This window comes from Chiloscyllium plagiosum, unplaced genomic scaffold (assembly GCF_037043375.1).
Source record: "Chiloscyllium plagiosum isolate Xiang-an unplaced genomic scaffold, Cpla_swu_hap1 HiC_scaffold_2, whole genome shotgun sequence".
In the NCBI taxonomy this organism is placed as follows: Eukaryota; Metazoa; Chordata; class Chondrichthyes; order Orectolobiformes; family Hemiscylliidae; genus Chiloscyllium; species Chiloscyllium plagiosum.
Window position 1 is genome coordinate 105,792,494 of NW_028270140.1, and position 25,492 is coordinate 105,817,985.

The window sequence follows — 25,492 nt, forward strand, 5'->3', positions numbered from 1 at the left end:
TAATGCCTATTATTTTACTACAAAGCAACCTAGTTTCAGGGTAAAAGAAATTTAAAGCAACATCTCCACTTTTCAGCCAATAGACAAATTGCTAAAAGGTTTTAATCCCAAATTCATTAGGCAAATAAGGGTTAGAATAGATAGATAAAAACAAAATTAAACAACATATTACAGACAAGCTAAAAATGGGATGTATTTAGGGGGAACACAATTGTAATTCTATTTAACAGAATTGGGTGGTATTTTCAAAGTGGCGAGGTCCTTCACCATTCAAGACCCCAAGCAGTTCCAATCTCAGGGTAATTTCTTTGAATGAGGATGAACTCCCTGGATTCCAGTTTGAAGGAGGCTGGAGAATGGCTGTGAGAGGCCTCTGGAATCCATGTCAGTATCACATTTCCAGTATTCATGATGCTGGTGTGTTCATCGGATCAACATTCCTTTAGATATTTTGATGTTGAAAGCGCTGATTGCTGAAGAGAAAACAGAATGTGGGTTGTTAGGTTATACCCGACGTCTCCACCTCCTGATGCTGCCTGGCTTGCTGTGGTTCTTCCAGCCTCCTGTCTGTCCACTGAAATTGTATGTGGCTTGTGAGTACATCACAATAAATAAATCCAATATATTTCCAAAATGGACATATGGACCACTACCTCAGATAATTGGCAGCAGAAGAGCTGCTTTTGCTACAACAGTATATTGATCTGGAATGTGTGCCTGAAAGGGTGTTAAAAGCACATTCAATTATTACATGTTAAAGGATAAAAACCTATGGGCAAAAATGTTTCCAGACTCTCTACAGAGAATGAGACAGGCAGTGAGAACTGATGGGATAGACTTTTCACAAAGTTGACACAAGCACAAAGAGTTGAATAGCTTTCTTCTGTGTAAGATTCATTTAACTCAATAACTTGAAGGCCTTTTGCCAAGAATATATTTTATCAAGTCTTTATTTACAAGACTTAATTGTCAGAGTATTACCTACTTTTGCAGGATTAGTTACACCTATTCTCTGTAATAGTATTACACATTATTACAGTGCCATCATGTTAGCCAGTTGTTATTCAATAAGGTTTTTCAGGCATGTGTTCCCGTGCTGTATATCTCTATGACTTTAATTTTTGGGCAAGCAGCCAATCATGTTGTGCAACTTGTGAAACTTGAAAATGGCACAATTGCTGGATGTTGATCTTTCTTGCAAGAGGATTAGAGAACAGGAAGAACGTGATCTTGCTGCACTTATACTGTGTGCTGTTCTGATTTCTTAGTTTAAAGAGGATGTATTTACATTGGAGATGACGCAGAGAACATATATATAGAACGTAGAATATTACAGTGCAGGACAGGCCTTTCAAACCTCGATGTTGTGCTGCCCTGTGGAAACAATATGAAAGTTCATTAGATTGGTCTTTGGGAAGAGAGGGCTGTCTTACAAGTGGCTGAGTAAATGGTGTCAATGTTCTCTGGGGTTTAGACGAATGAGAGGTGATCTTGTCGAAAAATATAAAGTTCTGAATAAATTTGCATTGATAATACGGCTGAGATAGGCAGATTGTGGGTCTCTCAGGAAATCAAGGGATTTACAGATCAGGCAGGAAAGTGCACGAGAAGCTGATTGTACCAAATGGTAAAGCAGACTCACAGTGCTATACAGTCTACTTCTGCTCCGAATTTTCATGTTAAGTGTTAGGCATTGCAGGTCCACCATCTTTGAATAAGGTTTCCTTAAATGCCACTGCTAACTTTGCCCTCTTACCATCACAGTTTGCTTTCCTCACCGTTAAAATCCTAGATTCTGATTGAATTGAATAATTTTTAAGTTATTCAAAATAGTAAAAGACATTGCAACAAGTGTGCATCAGTAGGATTAATTTGTAATTGATACAGGGTTACAGGAAGAGAGCAGAACAATGGGATTAGTTTGGAGAATTGATACAGGACAGGACTATGTGGAGAATGTGGGATTAGTTTGTAACTTAAACTTGGCTATGGAAAGAGAGTGGGACAGTGGGATGAGTTTGGAATTGATTCAGGGCTGCAGAACAGTGGGTTTGATTTTGGATTGGTAGAAGTCCATGGGAAGAGACTGGAACAGTAGGATTAGTTTGGGATTTATACAGGGAGAGAATATCGTCCCTACAGTGTGGTATTAGGCCATTTAGCCCATTGAGTCCTCACCAACCCTCCAGAGAGCATCGCACCCAGCCCCCTTCCCTGTCCCTGTAACCACACACCAACCATGGCCAATCCACCGAAATTACATATCCCTGGACTCTATGGACAATTTAGCATGTCCAATCCACCTAACCTGCATATCTTTGGACTGTGGGAGGAAACTGGAGCACCTGAAGGAAGATGTGCAAACTCTACACTTAGAGTCAGCTGAGGCTGGAATCAATTCTGGGTCCCTGGCACTGTGAGGCAGGAAAGCTAACCACCGAGCCATCATGCTGAGTTTCAGGTGTTTCAATTTTGATTGGACATGATGTGACCTGGGTGTGGGTGTGACAGTTCTGGTCTGGAAGGGGTGGGGAGAGGTGGTGGTTTGCAGTCTATGGTATATTTGACAGTATAGATTATCTCTGACTGGACTGCTTCCTGTCTGAGAGAAAGTAGCGAATATTTCCTGTTGCAATATGTGAGTTGTCGCTGTAGACTTACTCTGGGAAGTACAATCATAGACTGGAGATCGAAGACATGGGAGGCTGTGTGGGGCAGTGACTTTACAATACCAACTTGGTTTTTTATCATACCTTTTAAGACAATAAAACTTCCCAAAGCACATCATAACATCATTATTGGTCAAGATTTGTCAACTCATCACATGAAGTCAGATATTTACACAGAGGCAGGTGGGTATCTAGAAAGAGAAATGAGAGGCAGGTGAGATTTAGGGAGGACATTTGGAGCTAATAGTCTAGACAGTTGAAGGAAAGGCAGCCAATGATGGAATTATGGAAATTAGGTCAGAATTGTAAAGAATGGACTTAGAAGAAGATGGTGCAGCCAACTGTGTCTGTCATACAGGAAGACAATTCTGTTGGCAAGAGTTGTTCATTTCCATGATATTTGGTTGGAGAAATTCAAATATGGAGTTCTGAGAAAGATGGCAATGGATTTGGGAGGCAGGAACTTCAGAACTTGGGAGAATAATACCCAAGAGAGAAAAGTGAGGACAGCAGATGCTGGAGATCAGAGTCGAGACGGTGGTGCATTCCTGATGAAGGGCTTATGCCTGAAACATCGATTCTCCTGCTCTTCGGATGCTGCCTGACCTGCTGTGCTTTTCCAGCACCATACTCTCGAAAAGAATACCCAAGCTTGGCTTCATATGGACTCCATGCTATCGTGGGATTCATTCCTTCACAAAAATAGTTGTGCCACTGCAATGAGTTCTGGTTTGAAAAAAGAAATGTACCAAATTATTTCTCCATCCTTGATTTTAAAATAGATTAATTGTCCAATTGAGTCCACAGTCAAGAATGAAGAGAAATAAAATAATGCAGCCCTTATGCAGGATCGAAGTCCAGGAATTCCCTCCCTGATGACACCTTCCATGTGCTTACATGACAACGACTGCAGTATTTCAAGAAGTCAGTTCACCATCACCTCTTCAAAGGCTATTAAGACCAGGCAATGAGTGCTGGCCGGACCAGCAATACCCGTGACCTATGAACAAATTTTCAAAATCACATAAAGTATCAATTTAAAATGCTGGGAACCTGAGGAGGAGGCTGAGATGCATCATCTATTTGGCACATCTGTGAAAAAACTTGGTATAGATAAGGTTATTTAATTGGTCATATTGATAACAGTGTAATATATTTTAATCTTAAGTTATAATCAGTTAAGCACTAGACCAGAGCAGCACTGTGCTCCTCCAGCCTCTGTGGTAACTCAAATGTAGGGGCTCGTCCAGAATAACTCATGCTGAAAATGGCAATTGGAAATGGGGTACAGCAAAAATTGGAAAGTTGGAAGGTCAGCTTTTTTTGTACGTTGTCTTCTCTGTTCCAAGAAAAACAACCCCATACTCTCCTCAAAGTTTACAATTTTCCTGCCCTGGCAATTTTCTATTAAATCTTCATAAGAATCTGTGCTGTTCATAACTAATATTAATGATTTAGGCTTTGCAGTCAAAAGCACTCATTCTAAATCTATCGCCAATAAACATTAGTGGGGCAGGGGTTGGAATGATCAATATTAAGGAGAACCACAATAAATTATACAACCTTCATATGCTTGCAGAATGAGCACTTAGAAAATTAATTTTAACAGCTGTAATATGAAATACTACAACTGAATTTAAAAGAAGTTAAGGAATTCACATTTTGGAAATGTTGCTTCTTACTGGGGTAGTGCATAGGAAATCACTGAAAAACATGGCACCAGAAATGCTATCTTAAAGCCAACAGGAGACGATGCACAACATGGTCTATTTGTATTGTCTTGAAAAGAGAAAGCTAGGCAATAACGTAACAGAGGTCAATGAAATTATGAATGGTTTTAGTATAGTAGACATAAAGAGAACGTTTCCAGCTGAACAAGAAGCAAAACTAAGGTCATAAATATAATCTGGTCATCAATAAATAAAATGAGGAATGAAGCAGATATATATTCTCACACATATGGTGAAAATATAATTTATTAACAAGGGGATTGGTCAAGACAATTAGTGTAGATGTATTTAAGGGAACACAAAGATAAAGAATCGCAAGGAGGTGGGAGTAGTTGGTTATGCTGAGACAGGTAAGGAGAGATGTGGGAGGCTCACATGGAGTATGGATTGTTCTGTCATATTATTCTAAACAGAGAACTGGAAACTACAAAATCAAGTGGAAATAGTAAAATGATGTCTGATAGAATTCATGGCATCGTTTCAAGACTGATCCTTTATAAAGGCTTGGTTTTGTTTGTTATTTTATTGATGTTAGTCAACTTAAACTAACAACATACTTCATGCCACAAATGTCTTCTGATGTCTTACCTCTTTGACAGACCACCACTTCCTGCCACCTTCAAAGGTCCTCATGGCAACGTGAGCTATTGGATGACAGCCAAACTGCACAGACCATGGAAACTGAGAATTAAAGTGAAAGAAATGTTTACAGTACTTGACCAGATTGACATTAATGTGCCATCACTGTTGGTAAGCTCTCTCAAATTTTGATGATAAAGTTGAATGGTAAACTAGAGATGGTAACCAACTGTCAGCATCTGTGCTCTGGGTTTCCACTCTGAAAACCCTGTCTGACACACTCTGATCAGCCAATGCACGGGGGAGCAATATTTTATTAAATGAATCATGTAAATATTAGAGTTGTATTTAAAAACAAACAAACATGCAATTTCAAGCAAATCATGAACGTACAGCTATCTAAATAATCATTTAAGTTATGCAACGCAGACAAAGTGTTTGGTATAGGAAGGGGTCTCATATATTTTTCACTGTAGAAATTCATACATCAGCATGTCATTCCTGCACTGTTCATTTTTGCAGAGTTCTCCAGTTCATCTGCTGTTATTTTTCCAAAAATGTTGCAGAAATTTAACAAGTACAATCTAAACACCATTTTGTTCAGTAGTTTCATTGTTCTTTCACTGAAGTCACATAGAAAACAGGAGCTGGCCCCTCGAGACTGCTCTATCAATCAATACAATCATAGCTGATCATTCCAATTCGTACACTGCTCTTGCTTTCTCCCTGTATCTTTAGATTGCTTTTGTCCTAAAATCTATATCGAACTGCTTGAAAATATGTAATGTTTTGGCCTTAAGTGCTTTCTGTGGCAGAGAATTCCTCAGGCTGGCCACCCTCAGGGTGAAGAAATTTCACCTCTTTTCAGCCCTAAATGGCGTACCCCTATCCTTAAACCGTGATCCATAGTTCTGGATTCCCTGGTCATCAGGAACATCCTTCCTGTATTTTCCCTGTCTAATCCTGCTATTATCATGTTATAGGTTTCTATGAAATGCCCCTTTATTCTTCTAACTTTCAATGAATAAAGCCCTCACCAATCCAGTCACTCCCTGTATATCGGTCTGGCCATCCCAGGAATCAGTCTGTTACACCATCATTGTCCTCACTCCATAGCCAGAACATCCTTCTTCAGTGCGCATAGTACTCCAGATGTGGTCTCATCAAGGTTCTGAACATTTGAAACAAAACATCCCTGCTTCTCTATCCAAATCCTCTTGCGATAAAGGCCAACATACCATTTGCCTTCTTCACTGCATGCTTATTTAAAGTGACTGGTGTACAAGGGCATCCAGGTCTTATTGCACCTCAGCTGAAAATGTGTTGCTGGAAAATCGCAGCAGGTCAGGCAGCATCCAAGGAACAGGAGAATCGATGTTTCGGGCATAAGCCCTTCTTCAGGAATGAGGAAAGTGTGTCCAGCAGGCTAAGATAAAAGGTAGGGAGGAGGGACTTGGGGGAGGAGCTTTGGAAATGCGATAGGTGGAGGGAGGTCAAGGTGAGGATGATAGGCTGGAGTGGGGTGGGGGCGGAGAGGTCAGGAAGATGATTGCAGGTTAGGAAGGCAGTGCTGAGTTCGAGGGATTTGACTGAGACAAGGTGGGGGGAGGGGAAATGAGGAAACTGGAGAAATCTGAGTTCATCCCTTGTGGTTGGAGGGTTCCCAGGCGGAAGATGAGGCGTTCTTCCTCCTACCGTCGTGTTGCCATGGTCTGGCGATAGAGGAGTCCAAGGACCTGCATGTCCTTGGTGGAGTGGGAAGGGGAATGAGTGGGCTTATGCCCGAAACGTCGCTTCTCCTGTTCCTTGGATGCTGCCTGACCTGCTGTGCTTTTCCAGCAATACATTTTCAGCTCTGATCTCCAGCATCTGCAGTCCTCACTGTCTCCTTATTGCACCTCACCCTTTCTTAATCTATCACAACTCCGATAATAAACTGCCTTCCTGTTTTTGCTACCAAAGGGGATAGTCTCACATTTATCCACATTATACTTCATCTGCCACACAGTTGCCCACTCATTCAACTTCTCCACATCTTAGCATCCCATCACAATTTACCCTCCAATCCATCTTTGTGTTGTCTGCAAACCTGGAGTTTTACATTCAGTTCCAGTATCTGCATTATTTAATATATATTGTGAATAGCTGTGACCTAAAAACTGAAGCTTGCAGTCTCCCACTCGTCACTGGCTGACACTCAGAAAAAGGCGCATTTATTCCTACTGTTTGTTTTCTGTCAGTTCTCTATCCATGTCAGCACACTGTTCCAATCCCATGCATTTTAATTTTATATGTTAATCTCTTATGGACTATATTGAAAGCCTTCCGAAAGTTTAACTAAATAGTGTCCGTTGGTACTCCCTTTATCAATACCACTAGTTACATCCTTGAATTATTCTAGTAGATTTGTAAAGCATGATTTCCCTTTCATAAACCCATGCTGACTCTGTCCAATCCTGTCACTGTTTGCCAAGTCCTGATATTAAATCTTTTATCATAGACTGCAGCATTTTCCCCACTACTGATGTCAGGCTAATCGATCAAAATTTCCTGCTGTATCTCTAACTCCTTTTTTTAAAATAGTTTGGTGACATTAGGAACTGTTCCAGAGTCAATAGAATCCTGAAAGATGACCACCAATGCATTCATTATTTCTAGGACCACTTATGTAAATAGTTTTGGAATGTAGACTATTGGGCCCTGGAGATTTATCAGCCATCAATTTAATCCCATCAATTTCCCCAATGATATCCCATTCCATACACTGATTTTGTGAAGTTCTTCCCTCTCATTAGACCCTGCATTTTCCAAAAATGTTTAGAAATTATTTGTGTCCTCTTTTCATGAAGACAGAAACACAATATATACTTAATTGATCTGCCTTCCCTTCGTTCCCCATTATAACTTCCCTATTTCTGACTGTAAGAGACCTACATTTATCTTAACTCATCTTTTCTTTTTCCTTTTCACATATGTATGTCCTGCTGTCTCCCCTCACCTCCCCTTCAGGCTTGCCTTGTCCATGAAACCCGCCTTCCACTTTGTAAAGTGCTGACTGCAAAATTTCCCTTCCTTGCTGCTGGGTTAGCTGATTTTATTAAAAGTCTCTTTCCTCAGGTATTATATCCATTTTTCTTCAAATTTGCTCTCATCTACCACCTCATCTATACCCACCCTTTCCTCTCCAAAGTCATTGAAGATGTTTTTTCTCTCGATCTGTGCTCCCCTTACTCAGACTTTTATATTTAAATCTCTTCAAGTAGGTTTTCACAATGTGAACATTTTTCTGTATGTAACAGCTATTATCAAAGTTTTATGTGTCTGTGACATAGGTAAACTATCCCTCCTCATACTTACCATTCATCAAGGTGCTAGACTGCAGTCCCCTACTCCAACACCATGCCACCATTGTCCAGTTATGTGGTTCCATATTCTTGTCTAGTTAATTTAACCAGAAAATCATCTGCAGTGACTCTTTTACTCATTCCCATATTGTTTCTGTTGGTGTCTCTCAATGATTTATCATTGGCCCTATCTGATTTTTCATCTGCATTTTGCCCTCAGCAGTAACAGGATCTACACGTACTCTTACATCACTCAGATGTATTGTATCATCACCTTTTTCAACCTCTCTGTTGTCTTTCATTTCTCACAGACAGTTAGTCTGACCCCTAATAACGGATGAGAAAAAATGTCTAACTAATGTGAAGATCAAACCCATTTTCTTTGGTCCCCAAAACACATTCTTCAACCACTGACTCCGTACTTTTCCTTGGCAATAGCATGAAGCTGAACAAGACTGCTCTCAGCTGAGTTGTCATAGTTTCTTCAAATATACTGATAATAAATGTAAAACTTTCCCATCAGTGATTCTCTGAATGTGAGCATCTTTAAATGTTAATTAATGTGATGGATGGAGGAGTATGATTGTTGATACCAAGACCAACATTGCATAATCATTATAGAATTAATAAGTTTGATATTAATGCATCCATGATGGACAGGAGAAAGCCTGGGTGGGTTAGGAGAAAACTTGAAAGTTTTATGATGAGCAAACATCACACTGACAGAATGATCTGTATTTAAATGTGAGGATATTTATATCAGGCTAGAGTGGCTGAATGGCCTACTTTTACTCCTATATTTCTACAGCACAATTGACAATCTTATTTAAACTCTGTAGATGATTTCCGTAGGCTCAGGTTACTTAATAGAGAAAGGAGGGTGGGAAATGATGGTTTCACAGACAAAGCATCTTTTCAACACTTCTCGTAGGCCAAGAAGATTAGGAGTGCTCCCCATTTAGGCCTTCATGGAAAGGTTCATACAATCATAATTGCCAACTTTTCCCAATCAAACCCAGTTGCCAGTGCCTCCAAGCTGCAATTATTGTCCACTTTACCCTAACCTGCCAAGCCCAAAACATTGATCTACACAGCACAACCACTGCTGACTTCTGTCACCTAACCTCCATGCCCTCATGATTGTGAGAAACTGTCCCAGAATCCCCTTGTTGTGGCCTCCTGCTGCTGGTTTACCAGTCCCGCAGTCGGTCGAGTTGCCGGCTTGTCTCACTGCTCAGCCAGACTCCAACGAAATTAACGATAATGAAATTCTGGAGTTAAGTCAATCAGTGCCTCTTCCAGCTTTAAGTTCTTCAACTGTTTTCAGTCATCACACTCACCACATCCCCTTAAACAACAAAGTCAGTATGCGCTTAACAAAACATACTTAGCTTGACTCAAAAATAACTATAGCTGGAGATATTTAAGTGTTTTGCTATTAATAAAAAAACTATTTTAAGTATTATTTGTTAACAAAACCTTTAGAATCTTATGCTGCTTCACTCTGCAAAGAGAGAAAGTAATTGGCTATCTTGAAGAAGTATTCAACTTGCTTGAAGCAAAAGTATTTACTGTGCTTTCTGGTAATTTTTTACAGTCACCACAGTCTGCTTCAGAGGAGAAAACTATTTGTTGCTGCTGTTGTGCCTCAGGCCCAATATCCCTAAGTGCCAAAATTGAACGCAAAGGCTACACATCAGGTAAAAATCTGAAAACTATTATGTTTTTTATCATACTGTGAGTATCTATAGCAACATAATATTGAAAGATTTTCATGTGCAGGGACTGCCTGTTTAATGACAGTCCACATTATATTTCTGTAGCCCACATTACATTTTGACACACTTTCTTCATTATTTATACATAAGTATGTAAAACATTTACTCGTATGTTTATTTTGTGGATTGACTTGCCTGGCATCTAATTTGTATATTCATGATAATTGAAAAAAGTTGCTGAGTGGTACAGAGCTTGAGTACTGTTATGACTGTGATGGGAGAAATCAAATTGTAGTCAAGCCTAATTACTACATGAGTCACATCATTAGTGTAAATGTTTTGTTTCAGTCACCAAAACTGCCAGTTGTTTCCCTCTGTATTGCTATCCAGAATAGAATAGACTTGCACTAGTTTTGTTTAATGAACTCAAACAATCCATTCATTATAAAACAAAGCACGGTCTTAATAAAAAGTGGCAAAACTGATTAACATCTAAGCTATAATCTGGAATTTGAACTATATCCCCTTTTTTACGTCCAAAACTCAGACTCACATGGGCAAAAGACCAAAAAATAAACTCTGCAGAGATTATATTTCATATTGGGAAAAAAATACTTGATGATCAATGGTTGGAAAAATAACCATAAAATTAATGATTTCTCACAGTCCACTGGGTCTCTTATTGATGAAATCAAATTGCTGACAGCTGTAAACTAATGGAAGCTCTTTCAAGCAAGGCTTCAGTTCAGATGGTAATCAAGTTGGATCAAATCTTTGAGTAATGGTACAATTCAGCTTCTCCAGGTTTGTAATGTAGTCAAAACACTGAAGTGGGGAATCTTTACCAGTTTCCCAAGAACCTGAGTGAAGAAAGGAAGACACAGACACTTCTAGATTAGATTAGATTTCCTACAGTATTGAAACAGGCCCTTCGGCCCGAAAAGTCCACACCGACCCTCCGAAGAGCATCCCGCGCAGGCCCATTCCCCTACCCCATGTTTACCCCTGACTAATGCATCTAACACTATGGGCAATTTAGCATAGCCAATTCACCTGACCTGCACATCTTTGGATTGTGGGAGGAAACAGAAGCACCCGGACAAAACCCACACAGACACAGGGAGACTGTGCAGACTCCACGCAGGCATTCACCCAAGGTGGGAATTGAACCCTGGGTCCCTGGCGCTGTGAGGAAGCAGTGCTACCACTGAGCCACCATGCCGCCCACACCATCTGTGTGGAGTTTGGAGATTCTCCCCATGTCTGCGTGGGTTTCCTCCGGGTGCTCAGGTTTCCTCCCACAGTCCAAGGATGTGCAGCCTTACTGAAAGTGTGGAGGTTTGTTTCCTTTTAACTCACTAGTTCAGACTCACACTGTAAGCTTAAGGATACTGCTCCTTCCTGCCCGAAATGTTGTTTTCTTGTCTCATTTATGTTGATTATTTATATATTACTTCTCAGCCCAAGACATATGAAGAGGATTTTACTGAGGTTAGCAGCTTGTGGTAATTTATGTTAACGTATTATTCTGTTAAATTGAACTTAGAAGTGATTAAGCACAGATTCTGGTGAAGTGTTTCTCACATATCAGATCTATGGGATAATGGTGTTCATAAATTCGTAATACTGTTTGAGTAGTTTTAACTAATGCAGAGCAGTGAAGGTGGCAGCTTTTGGATATTAATCAATCTGATTGATGTGCCTTGTGCAGCATTGACTTCCAGTTCCTGGATGTTTTGTTCTACACATGAACCTCAGAGGTCCACACAGTAGGAAAAAAAGCAGGAATGCTGATGCTGATCCATTTAATAAGTTAACACTGATTCATATTAGGAGCCTTTTTTTCCCCTTTGAAACCTGGCTGGCTCCCTAACCCTTGCCCAGCTTCCTTCTTGAAAGAAGTGTATTCATTTGCTGATTCACAAGGCAACCTTTATGAAAATCTAACCTTGAACATGAATTTTCCTTTTGTTTTCACATTCCACACAAAATGGGCGAGTTTGACTTAACTTCTGACTCGACCCACTCTTGAATTCTTCAACTTGCAGAACTGTGCATCTGATGTAAGAGCACCAGATATGAAATGGGACCATAGAGCTGGCATTAGCCAATGACGGAACTTGTGATCCGTGGCCTCCAGGATGTAGCTGTGATTTTCTTTCCCTTCATTTTACCTGCCCATCACTCAAGATAAAACCACTAGTCAATTGTCACACAACACCAGATTATAGTCCAACAGGTTTATTTGGAAGCACTACCTTTTGGAGCACCACTCCTTCATCAGGTGGTTGAAGAAGTAACGCTCCAAAAGCTAGTGCTTCCAAATAAACCTGTTGGGCTATAACCTGGTGTTGTGTAATTTTTTACTTTGTCCACGCCAGTCCAACCACCAAGTCATGACTGGTCAATTGAGGTAAATTTGAGCCTATCTTAAAGGTTTATAGAATTTATGCCCCATCTTAGCATTATTATAATACTAATTAATTCCCATTCTACATAATACTTTATTTCCTTTTCACTTAAACTGCTGTGGAGTTCAGATGGGATATAAAAGAATATACATTGTAGATTTTGTTCCTTCTGCAGGTGAATCCATTCGAATATTTGCTGAAATTGAGAATAACTCTTCCCGCAAATTGGTTCCAAAGGCAGCCATTTATAAGACACAGATTTTCCATGCTGAAGGAAAGAAAAAAACAGTTACAGAACTGGTAACCAAAATAGAGGGTGAACCAGTGTTAGCTGGAAAATCAGAGAACTGGAATGGAATGGAACTGAAAATTCCAGCAGTGCCTCCTACACTGATGAACTGCAGCATTATCCAAATGGAGTACTCACTGATGGTACTTGGCTTTTCAATTTCTGTTTTAGTTCTAATAATGAAGGATGTTTGTAATGATTGTCAGCAGGCCTCAGACAAATCAAGGCCTTCACCCAAGAGTCTTGGGGCTGTGAGCCAAGGGCAGCCTTCAAAACCAGTCCAGGACATGAACAGTCAGCCATCTGGGCAGTCAAAGTCAGAATGCTCTTAACATTAGGGGTAAGGAGCAGAATGTCAGTCAGGATACCTTCAGTCTTTGTCTTATTGGTTTTTTTTTCCCATCCTAGGATGAGAGGGGGCATTTATTATTGAATGAAAGAGATGAAATAGGCGGTACAGTTGTTGCTTTTGGTGCAGTTATGGAGGTACTCAAAGTGAGTGATTAGACAGTGTAGAGGGCACACTGGGTTAGTAGTGTCATGGTTTTGAATGGGTGACAGCAAGTGATAGAAGATGTTGCTGGCAATAGTAAGAGTGGTAGAGCATGAGCCTTGCTAGGAAGTGGGTACAGATGCAGAGGCAGAGTGAGTGTGAGATATTAGAGAGATGGCATTTATGCTGGTGGAGTGCAAATAGTCATTGACCGTCTTCCTACTGTGCCGGGACGTACCTCCTCATGTATGAGACTGCAGTGACCTGAGTGGAAATCTTAGACCAGGGTGGCGTAGTCTGGTCTCATGGCTTCTACTGCTGATGCTGGAGGATGAGGAAGTCCCACGTCTATAATACCAAACCAACCTGTATTTCCAGATCCCTGTCAGTACAGCAGGCTGACAATGTTCCCCCCTGCCTGAATGTCTGGGCTATTGTCAGCTACCATCCAGGCCAGCTCCGGACTGACAGTGATTGGATGCACAACGGGCTTTTAAAGATGGCTTGGCATGAGGAATGCTGCTGAATTTAAGGATATTCAGTGAGTACTACCTACAAGGGCATGGTAGGCAGTTAACAGGGGATTTAATAAAATACTGCAGTGGTGGAAAGCTGAAAGAAATTCAATGCTGGAGAAACTCAGCAGGTCTATCAGCATCCATGAAGAGAGAAACAAAATGAACTTTTCAAATCTAGTATGGCACTTCTGCAGAAGTGAAAGGTGTTGGAAAAGCTTTTTTTGTATACTTTTGACAGAGTCAGAGGCCCGGTACAAAAGACAAATGGGTTGTTAATGCTGGAAAAGAAATGTAAAATGTGTTGAAGTTATGGTGTGAAAGGGAGAGAATAGGTCTGCTCTAGAAGGAACAAAGTAAACCAGACAAGGCTGTGGGGGAGAGAATGTAAGGAAAATGGAGAACAGACATAAGTTTCTGAAGTCAGGAATTAGATGAGCTTGGTAAGGACACTAGGGATCACAGCAGAAATCACAAACCTTGATTCTTTTGGCTGATAGACTGGGATGCTAAAGTCCAACAGCCTCTAAATAATTATATCACAAACTGAATATCAATCAGGTAGAAATTTGTATATGCCGTTTGGGCAGTGTTCTGGTATTGAGTAAGCAGTGGTATAACCCAATATTTTGTGCATTTTCATGTAAAGATCATCTTTTGAATAGGTTGATATGAAATATAGAAATGCTCTCTGACACATCACTATATGCAGAGCAAAATTAGCAAAAACATGTGAACTTAAAAAATTAGTTGTTGGTGATAACATGTTTTTAAAAATGCTTAAAAGTTTGTTTTTTATTTCTTAGATATATTTAGATGTTCCAAGCTCATTCAACTTAGATGTTAAATTACCAATTGTTATTGGTACAATTCCCTTGCATCCTGTCAACAACCAGGCAACCAACTATAACACCCAATATGGCATGAACTACAACACCTTCAACAACTTCAGTGGCACACTCCCTGAAGGACCTGACGGTAAGGACAAGACCTGATGAGTAGTTGAGGTAGATGTTTTACCATGATCATTTTGAATAGGTCAAAGGCCAAATGGTCTTCTATGCAATTTGCGCATGCATAACCAGCAGAGGAGGGGCTGGAATAGGGTTTTTGCCCGAAATGTTGACTCTCCTGCTCCTCTGATACTGCCTGACCTACTGTGCTTTTCAGCACTATACTCTCGACAGCAGAGGAGTCAGTAAATCCTTCTCACAGCAACCTGCATTTTCTTGGGAGACAGGATATTTTGCAAAACTGCATGCTGCCACTGATAGTTTGGGAAGCATTATTAATACTTAATTTTTAAAAATTAATTACTAATAAAAACTGCTTCATTATGGCTTTCCAAAGTTTGTTTATGAAATGTGCTGCCAGCATTCCAAATCTTTGAACAAATATAACTGTAATCGAAGGCCCATTCTGACATTTGATTTCCTTTTTAAACATGTGGTAGGCTAGTTCGAGGTTACTTGATTTTAATTTGTGGGCTTGCTGTTTTATATCTTCTTTGAAATTGTTTTTTTTTGTTTGATTTTTATAAAATCATTCAGCACTGAACCAGACACTTTGACCCAACTCACCCATGCCAACCTGGTTTCCTAAACTGAACTAGTTCCGTTTGACCCCTTATCTGTCTAAAGCATTCCTATCTATGTATCTGTCCAAATTTAGTTTAAATTCCATAATTGTACCCGCCTCTACCACTTCCTCTGGTAGCTCGTTCCATATACGCACCACCATCTGTGTGAAGAAGTTGCCCTTCAGGTCCCTTTTAAATCTTTCCCCTCTTACCTTAAACCTATGCCATCTAGTTTTGGATTCCCATACCCTGGGGTAAATACCTTGGCTATTCACCTTATCCATGCCCCTCATGATTTTATAAACCTCTACAAGGTCACCCCTCAGCCTCTGATGCTCCAGGAAAAAATAAGTCCTAACCTATCCAACCTTTCCTTCTATCTCAAACCCTCCAGTCTCAGTAACATCCTTGTAAACTATTTTGCACCCTTTCCAGTTTAATAACATCCTTCCTATAACAGGACATCCAGAATTGCATGCAGTACTCCAAATGTGGCCTAATATACAGCCAACACATGATATTCCAACTCCTGTACTCAATAAAGTCAAGCATGCCAAATGCCTTTTTCACCAGCCTGACTACCTGTGATGCCACTTTCAAGAATCTATCTACCTGCACCCTGAGGTCTCTGTTTGACAACACACCCAGGGCCCTATCATGAAGTCCTGATCAGTCTTATCAATATGCAACGCCTCACATTTCTCTGCATTAAACTTCATCTGCATTCCTTAGCCAACTGGCCAAATTGATCAACATCACATTGTACTCTTAGATAATCTTCTTCATTGTCCACTTTACCACCAATTATGGTGTCATCCGCAAACCTACTAGCCATGCTTTCTATATTCTCATCCAATTCATTTATATAAATGATGAACAACAGTGAACCCAGCACCGATCCATGCAGCACATCACTGGTCACAGGCCTCCAGTCTAAACAACAACCCTTTACCTTCACCTTTTATCTCCTATCATTGAGCAAACTTTGTATCCAATTGGCTAGCTCTCCCTGGATCCCATCTCATCTAATCCTACTAACCTTGGAACATTGTTGAAGGCCTTACTAAAGTTCATGTAGGCAACTATTTCTCACGCACAAAGCCATGCTGATTATCCCTAATCAGTCATTGCCTTTCAAAATGTATGTAAATTCTGTCTCTCAGAATCCCCTCCAACAACTTACACACCACTGATATCAGGCTCAGGGTTTGTAGTTCCCTGGCTTCTCCTTTCAGCCTTCCTTAAATAACGGCTCAACAGTAGCGTCCAGTTTTCTGCACCTCACCCGTGGTTGTCGATGGTATGAATATCTGTGCTAGGGGCTTTGCAATTTCTTCCCTAGCTTTTCTTCCCATGTTCTGGGATACACTTGATTTCAGAATCACAAAAGTCTTCTGAGGCAAAAGGAGCAGTGCTCTGAAAGCTAGTGCTTCCAAATAAACTTGTTGGACTATAATCTGGTGCTGTATGATTTTTAACTTTGTACACCTTAATCCAACACCTCCACATCGAGGCAAAAGGAGGTAATTTATCCCATTATGCCTGTATCAACTCAATAACACTGCAACATTACCTCATGCCAATTTCCTGATTTATCCCTATACTTTTGCATAATATTTTTATCCAGATATTCTTCCAGTGTCCTTTTGACTGGTTTAATTGCATCTGCCTCCATCACACTTCCAAGCCATGTATTCCATACTCGAACTACTTGCTGAGTGAAAACGTTTTTTCTCGTATCTTCCTTGCTTCGTTTGAAATTTCTTTAAATTTATGTCATCTAATTTGTGTTCCTTTTTCGAGTGGGGGACAGTTTCTCCCTATTTACTCTGTCCAGCCCATTCAAAACTGGTATCAAATCCCCTCTTAGCCCTCCTCTCTCTAAAGAGAACAATCCTAACTTCTTCAATCTAATCCCATAACTGAAGATTCTCATCCTGGGAATCACTATTTTTAAATTACTTTTTCATTCTCCAGTGCTTTAAATCATTCCATTATGTAACACTCTCAATTGTACAGAAAATTCTAGGTGATGTCCAGAAAAGTGTACCTTACACAGGTTCAAGATCACTCTTTTGTGATTGCTGTTTTATTCATTGCACCTAGTAACAAAAGCAAGGATATTCTATGCTTTATTAACAGCTCATCACTTGTCATCTTCAATGATTTGTGCACACATAAATAAGTCCCTCTCATGCTGCACCCTCTTTGGAATCAATTCTTATTTTCTAACGTTCTTCCTACCAATACTTTGCTGCATTGGTATGCATTTGTCACCTATCTGGCACTTTTCCAACTTGTCTATGTCTTTTTGGAGTTTTACATAAGAAGATAAGAACTAGGAGCAGGAGTAGGTCATCTGGCCCTTCAAGCCTCCTCCGCCATTCAATAAGATATGTTAGTGGCCTCAGCTCCACCTACCCACCATCTCACCATCACCCTTCATTCCTTCCTTGTTCAAAAAAAATCTATCTTGGCTTTAAAAACATTTACTGAAATAGCGTCAACTACTTCACTGGGCATGGAATTCCATGGTTTTACAACCCTTTAGGTGAAGAATTTCCTTCTCAATTTGGTCCTGCATCTGCTCTCCCTAATTTTGAGGCTATGCCCTCTTGTCCTAGTTTCACCTGCCAGTAGAAACATTATCTCTACTTCTATCTTGTCTATTCCCTTCATAATTTTATATCTTTCTATAAGATTCTCCTAATTCTTCTAAATTCCAATGACTATAATCCTAGTCTACTCAGTCTCTCCTCATAAGCCAAGCCCCTCAACTCTGGCATCAACCTAGTGAACCTCCTCTGCAGCCCCTCCATTGCCAGTATATCCTTTCTCAAGTAAGGAGACTAAAACTACATACAGTGCTCCAGGTATGGCCTCACCAGCACCCTACACAGCTGCAACATAACCTCTCTATTTTTAAAGTTAACCTCTTTAACAATGAACATCAAAATTCCATTTGCCTTCCTAATTACCTATTGTACCTGCAGACCAACCTTCTAAGATTCGTGCACAAGGACACCCAGGACTCTTTGCACAGTAGTATGCTACAACTTTTTACCATTCAAGTAATCGTCCGTTTTACTGTTACTCCTACCAAAATAGATTACGTCACATTTATTAACATTGTACTCCATCTATCAGACCTTTGCCTACTCACATAAAGTATCTATGTTTCTCTGCAAAGTTTCACAGTCCTCACTTTGCTCTTCAACACATTTTAGTGTCATCCGCAAACTTTGACATACATACACGTGGTTCCCAACTCCAAATCATCGATGTAAATTGTGAATAATTGCAGTCCCAACACTGATCCCTGTGGCACACCACTCGTTACTGATTGCCAAGTCGAATAGCACTCATTTATCGCCACTCTTTGCTTCCTGTTAGTCAACCAATCCTCTGTCCATGCTAATACTTTACCGGTTATGCCATGCATCTTTATCTTACGCAGCAGTCTCTTGTATGACACCTTGTTGCAGGCCTTACATCTACTGGGTTGGTGTTGTCCACTGTGCTCATAATGTCTTCATAGAATTCTAGAAGATTAGTTAAGCATGACCTTCATGAACCTATGCTGTGTCTGCCCAATGGGACAATTTCTAACCAGATGCCTTGCTATTTCTTCCTTGATAATAACTCAAGCATCTTCCCTGCTACAGAAGTTAAGCTAACCAGTCTATAATTCCCCATCTTTTGTCCTCCGCCCTTTTTAAACAATGACATCACATTTGCTGTTTTCCAATCTGTTGGAACTGCCCCAGGAAGCAGCAAATTTGAAAAATTACCACAAGTGCGCTTACTATTTCTCCTGCCATCTCTTTTAGTACCCTGGGATGCATTCCATCAGGGCCAGGAGACTTGTCTATCCTTAGCTCTATTAGCTTGCCCAACACTACCTCTTCCATAATAATAATTGTTTCCATGTCCTTACCTACCTTTGTTTCTTTGTTAATCACTGGCATGTTGTTTATGTCCCCCACTGTGAATACCTGTTCAATGCATCAGGCATTTCATCATATCCCATCAGTAAATGCGCCTTCTCATTCTCTAAAGGACCAACTTCTACTTTAACCACTCTTTTTCGTTTTATATATTTATAGAAGCTTTTGCTATCTGTCTTTATATTCTGTACTAGTTTTTTACACTGTCCTCCTCACAGTTTATAATTCTTCAAAGTACATCTGCAAACTTTAAGATTGTCATCTGCACACCAAGATCTGGATCATTAATATATTTCAGGAAAAGCATGAGTCCCAGTACAGACCCCTCGGGAGCTCCACTAGAAACCGTCCTCTTGTCTAAAAATATCCAATCACCTTTTCTATCACTTAGCCAATTTTGTATCCATCTTGCTACTGATCTTTTTTATACCATGACCTATAGCTTGCCTCAAGTCTGTTGTAAGGCACTGTACCAAATGCCCTCTGGAAATCCATGTATATGATAACATTCAGCCTTTCTGTTACTCTTCAAAAACTCCAGCAAGCTAAATAAACATGATTTCCCCTTCAGAATTCCATGCTGATTCTTCCTAACCAACCCACCTTTTCTCCACAAAACTACTATAACAAATAACTGTCACCATACTGAAGCTTCCTCATACTGAAGTTAAACTAACTGGTCTGTAATTGCTGGGCTCATTCTTACATCAAGGTTGTATGCAATTTTCCAGTCTTCATGGTATCTCCCCTAAGTCTAGGGATGACTGAAACATTGTTGCCAGTGCCTCAGCAGGTTTTGCTGTCATTTTTTTCAAAAACCTTGGATACATCTTCTCCAGTCCAATCTCTCCAGCACTTCTGCCCTATCAAATTTGAACCTTTTCAGTGATAACATTTTGATTTGTCCTTTTTGTATTTATATTTTTTTTAAAATTTGGTTTTGTCATTGATCATCAGTAACAATATTGATCACTAAATCATCACATTTGAGGGAAATTAAAAGTAATTTTAGCAAATTGACATTCCATATGGAATTACTGCTACCCTGATTTGAGAAATGCTCAACTGTATTAAGGTGGCTTGTACAGGCTACCTTTACTAAATTATACAGGCCCATAGACTACTCCAGTGAATACTTGAATATGACAGGCGAGATGTATAAATATACAGGGAAATGTATTTCCCTGCCTAGGGGAGATCTTTCTCCTGGATTGATTAAGTTTTCATTGTGTCATCCTGTAAAATGAGTCTCAAGATGCTCAAAGTTACGAGCACAATTGCAATGATAGACACCCCAGCCTGATAGACACCCCAGTTGCAACCTGGTTGTATTTGTATTTCAGGTGTGATTTACTTGGAAGGCTTTTAGTTGTACGTTGCAACCTGAATGCTAGGGAGGACAGAATAATGATCCTGGAATTGGATTATTGCAAACAGTAACTTCTAGATGCCTTGGCAAGTTGAATGGCCTGCCAACACTCCCTGACTTGTTTACAAAGAAGATCCATTTTACCATAGGAGTTGAACTGTGAAATTCTAGCTCTACCAAAAGTCCCGAGTTGAAACAAACCAAAATGGTTATCGCAGTGAATAATCAGACCTTATTCACTTCAGAACAATTAACAAAACAGTTTTGCCTCAGATCCATTATCTGTGAAAAGATATTTAATCAAATTTACAGGAAACTCGTGGTTTTAGTTTCACTTGTGCAAGAATAGTAATTCAAGAACAGTGGCAATTTAAGGAGGTTTTTTTTTGTTCGCAAGGTTTAATATCCACTAAATCGATGCAACTTCTCCCAAGGGGAGCAGAGTTAAAATCAGGCGTCACTTGACTGCACTCACATGAATAATAACTTTTTTGTTAGATTGTTTAACAATCAAAAGTACAACAATGGGTAATGTATTACCATGCAGAAGGAGGCCATTTGGCCCATTGTGTTTGCACCAGCTTATTGAAAGAACATCATTACCTAGTTACAACCTCCTCCTTTTTCCCCAAGCCCTTACACATTATTTCTATCCAAACAGTCATGAAAAGCTCTATTGAATGCCTCAATTAAACTTGCCTCCAACACATTTCCAGGCAGTGCATTCCATACCCTAACTACCCGCTGCATGAACCAGGTTTTTCCTGACTTCACCCTTGCTTTTTCCAGATCTCTTTTAAATCTGTGCTGAATTGTTCTTGTTAGATACAGCTCAAACACAAAAAGAAAACAACTGGATAAATACTCACACTCTAACCTTTCCTTAGCAGGAAAACCTGGCTTTCTATTCACCAATGAGAACCCAGGCTTCCAGACACCGGGGATGAAAAACTTTCAGGAATAATGAATTGAGGTTTACATTTGCCCTCTGGGTGATGGAGGATTGTGGTGCCAACTTTGACTTGCTGTTGAGTCCAAATGCCTACTCCAAATACATATTTCATTTAGAAATGTCAAGAATAAAACAGGAAACAGAAACCACTGTATTACATTACTTCTAAGTATATGCTAATTGTTAACTTTATTGTCATAAATAAAACAACATAAAACATAAAGCTTGAATACCAATTCTGCTGGTGCATAATGAACTTTGTCATGTTTTGTAATGTGACGATGCTATTCTTGAAAGAAAATGTTCAATCTTTCAAATTGAAGTTTTCATTTTTAGCAGTTAATGTCTTCCATTTATATATGCATCTCTACTGTCATATTATTAGTTGATACATTTACACATATGTACTCACTGTATTGATGTTAAATACCAAACGGTCACTATGTTTGCAGAATTCTTTATCAAAGGAGTGTTACAGATGAAAAGGTTGTTTTCCTCCTAAATTTAAAGACAAACATTACTTTTTTTGCTGTATTTTGCTTCCAGAAAATCAGGTGCTGTGATGGAGAAGGCATCACACTGATGTTACTGCATGAATTCTATGCTTGTTATGCTGCACTGATTAATGGCCTCAAATTGAAGTACATTAACACAGGTTTGCAGCAAGAAAAAAGGTAGCAAATTGGTGTGTTTTTCAAGGGAACCAAAATTCAAACCTCATAAAACAATATGTGTTCTTTTAAATGCTTCTGTTAATATTGGAATTATTGTTTGCTTTGCAAAATATTATTCATGAAGTCACAAATTCTAAGAGCATTCTTTGAAATTATTTTTGCTAAGCTGGTGCTGCTTTATTTTTAAGTGCAATACAAAAACTCATCAAAGCACAGAAGTGGGGTTTCTTTTATACTTCTGGTGGAGGACGCAGGTAGATTGGGAACAGTTTAATTTCTCATCCAGGTGATTGCTTATTTTATGGTCTGTGCCACTGCTCAGTTTTCAATTTGTTTGTTTTCCAGTGGTACTTCCACATATTTCTCCCTTGGAACAGTTGATTTTATGGCAATCTGTTAACAGCCATGTTGCCAAGGATCAAAAACAGTAAGTGCTGGAGATACTCAGGAGCTCTGGCAGTGTCGCTAGAGAGAAACACAGTTAACATTTCAACTCCAGTTATCCTTCTTCAAATCATCAGAACATTAGTTTCTGACAAAAGATAATGAACAAAACTCTGTTTATCTTTCAACATGTGCTGCCAAACCTGCAGAGTTTCTCCACCATTTTCTGTTTTTATTTCCGATTTCCGGCATCCGCAGTTCTTTGCTTTTATTATTAAGTTGTTATATTATTATATTAACATGGTTGATGTAGAGATGAACTTCGGACCACATAATGGTCATCATTAATACCACCTACATCCATCTCCATAATATTAACCAACATTGGTCCCAGCCTCAGATTTGCCTATTCCAACAGTTGGTTGTGTTCCACAGTGCTCACTGATCTATATTGGCTCTTGGTCAAGCAATGTATTGATTTTAAGATTTTCATCTCTGTTTTTGAGTCCCTTGATGGCCTAACTCATCTTTATTTCTATGACCTCCTAACGCCCACAATAATCTGGGCTTTCAGTGTGCCTTTAATTGTAGATTCCTAGGCATCCCTGATTTTAATGGCTGCAACATGTGCCTGCTTCTTAGCTATCTGGGCTGCAAGTTCTGGAATACACTCCCTACGCCTCTCCACCTCTCTAACGCACTCACCTCCCTTAAAACTTTACATTTTTAACAAGCTTTTGGTCACCTGACCTCATGGGCTGGATTTTCATAGAGTTATGGTGATTCCAGAGATCTTTAAAAATGGTAAACAGGACCAAATTTGGTCCTGTCCCACCTCTACAAGCTAGAACGACAAATGTATGGAACTCTGCTACCTTTGTGTTTCCCTGAAAACCATACACTGCTCTAATATATTATTGTTCCTTCTCTGTCACTGGTTCAAAATCCTGGGACTACTCCCTCCCTTTCTATGGGCATACCCTAAGGACTGCAGTAGTGCAAAAAGGCAGATCACCGCCAGCTTCTCAAGGACATTTGGGGATGAGCGATAGGGTTAGGGTTAGCTAGAATAACCAATGACTCCCACATTCAATGATTCACTATGAAAAGGAATTCTGGCAGATGCTGTTATCACCAAGGTATGAAATGGGAGAGAGATGTGGGAAATCCAAACTCAGTGGGGATTTGCAAAAGCAATCGCATTTTCACTGGAACAACAGCCTTCTGCTTGTGGCGTTATGAATCATTAGAGAAATCATAAATGCTCTTGAAAAGCAGAACTGTCACACTATCAATTTATTTAAATGCCTTTTTTGAGAAACAAAACAACACTGCTTACTGTGTGAGTAGAAAATAATCTATCAATTTCAATAGCTATTTGTTGACCTAATACTTAGTGCTATAATTGTAGTCTTGTTAATACTAGGTGGTTGATTCCCATATTACAGTGGCAGGCAGAATTCACAGTTTGATTGAAAGTTCAAGGAAGTTATAAGAGGAAAAGTGATTTGTTATGGTTCATGAATAATGATTGTATTTATAAGGGGCTTAAATTCTTGAGATTTTAATGTTTTGAATGGGTTTACATAAAAGGAATGTTTTGTATATTTAACTCTGTAATTAATATTCAGAACTTTATTTCTACTCACCTTGGATCCAGATGTCTGTCCGTGCTCATGTTACCAAAATATCCTGTCAGAATATTAATTTGTAATTTCAGCAATTAGTCATATGTATATTGATTTTTTTTTAAAAGGACACTGTTTGCTAAACAATGGACACTGATCTGAAGTAGCTGCTAATTTGCATCGTGGAGTCAGTCGTTTCCATGAAGGCATAAACTCTGTGGAGATGTCAGCACAGATAATCACAACCTTAAATGTGTGAACAACTCATTCTTACCATCAGGTTGGAAGATAACTCATTCAGTAGTTTGTGACTGGGACATTTAAAAACAAAAATCACCTCAGCTATGAAACAATGACTAAAAGGAGGGTATGCAAGATGTGAGCTCACCCCTCCCATATTCTTTGAAATAATACAATAGATTTGGAGAGAGGTTATAAAACTTTGTGCAGATGCTTGAATTGGATCAGAGCACACATGATGGAAGAACGAACATCTCCCTCTATTCCTTCCTGCAATAGGCCATTGAAGTCCTAAATCCTATTTTAAGGTAGAAGCGTCTATGGTCCTAGAGCAGAGACTTTCTACTGTGGGTCATTGGAATTTCTGTGACACTGTTTCTGTAAGGAAAGGAAATACATCAGCTACAACTGTAAAGCGCTGCCTCAGTGAGAATGAAAATATTCAAATGCAATTAATGGATTATTATTGACTGCTTTTTTTCTGTATTTTTCATGGCTAACATCTGATACTTCATAAAGTTGTAATTTTTTGCATGCATGCAGAACATATACGTTTGCCTACATCACTGAAAATTAGAACACATTTTATATATTTCTATAATCCAGGAATAAAGCCAGTCACTTATATTTTTGACTAAAGAATACCTATCTGGTGTGATTCTTACAAACACAGAAGCGCATACTAAATCAGAAATGTAAATGTTTTATCAGAATTCAGAAAACGGTCACAGTCAAGCGAACAGAGATAAAACCGGAAGGTGTAAAGGCCAGAGGTGATGGGTGGAGGCTTGGAATTGCATGAGTTGGTACTGTATTTGCACCATTTTTGTTGCCAGTCCTTTGATTTATTCCTGAGGGCCTGTGACAGTGTGGTATGTAGAGGATGTTTCCTCTTATGGGAGGAACTAAACTAGGAATCATCATTTAGAAATAAATTCATGGGAGGCAAAAGGGTGAAAGGCTATTAGGGG

The 25,492-nt window shown here is 39.5% G+C and overlaps 1 protein-coding gene across 5 annotated transcripts in view; it reads left to right on the plus strand.

Annotated features, from left to right (window-relative positions):
- LOC122559540 (arrestin domain-containing protein 3-like) overlaps nucleotides 1-25,148 on the plus strand; it is an 82,276-nt gene extending 57,128 nt beyond the window's left edge. For 3 of the 5 annotated variants that reach the window (XM_043709166.2, XM_043709195.2, XM_043709187.2), the window contains exons 3-7: nucleotides 4,999-5,149; nucleotides 9,920-10,022; nucleotides 12,627-12,883; nucleotides 14,555-14,726; nucleotides 21,531-25,148. In XM_043709166.2, coding sequence (XP_043565101.1) covers nucleotides 4,999-5,149; nucleotides 9,920-10,022; nucleotides 12,627-12,883; nucleotides 14,555-14,726; nucleotides 21,531-21,607 — 760 coding nt within the window. In that variant the 3' untranslated portion in view covers nucleotides 21,608-25,148. The remainder of the gene's footprint in view (nucleotides 1-4,998; nucleotides 5,150-9,919; nucleotides 10,023-12,626; nucleotides 12,884-14,554; nucleotides 14,727-21,530) is intronic. The other 2 variants (XM_043709177.2, XM_087999332.1) reach the window with 1 other exon arrangement.
- The last annotated feature ends 344 nt before the right edge of the window (nucleotides 25,149-25,492 follow it).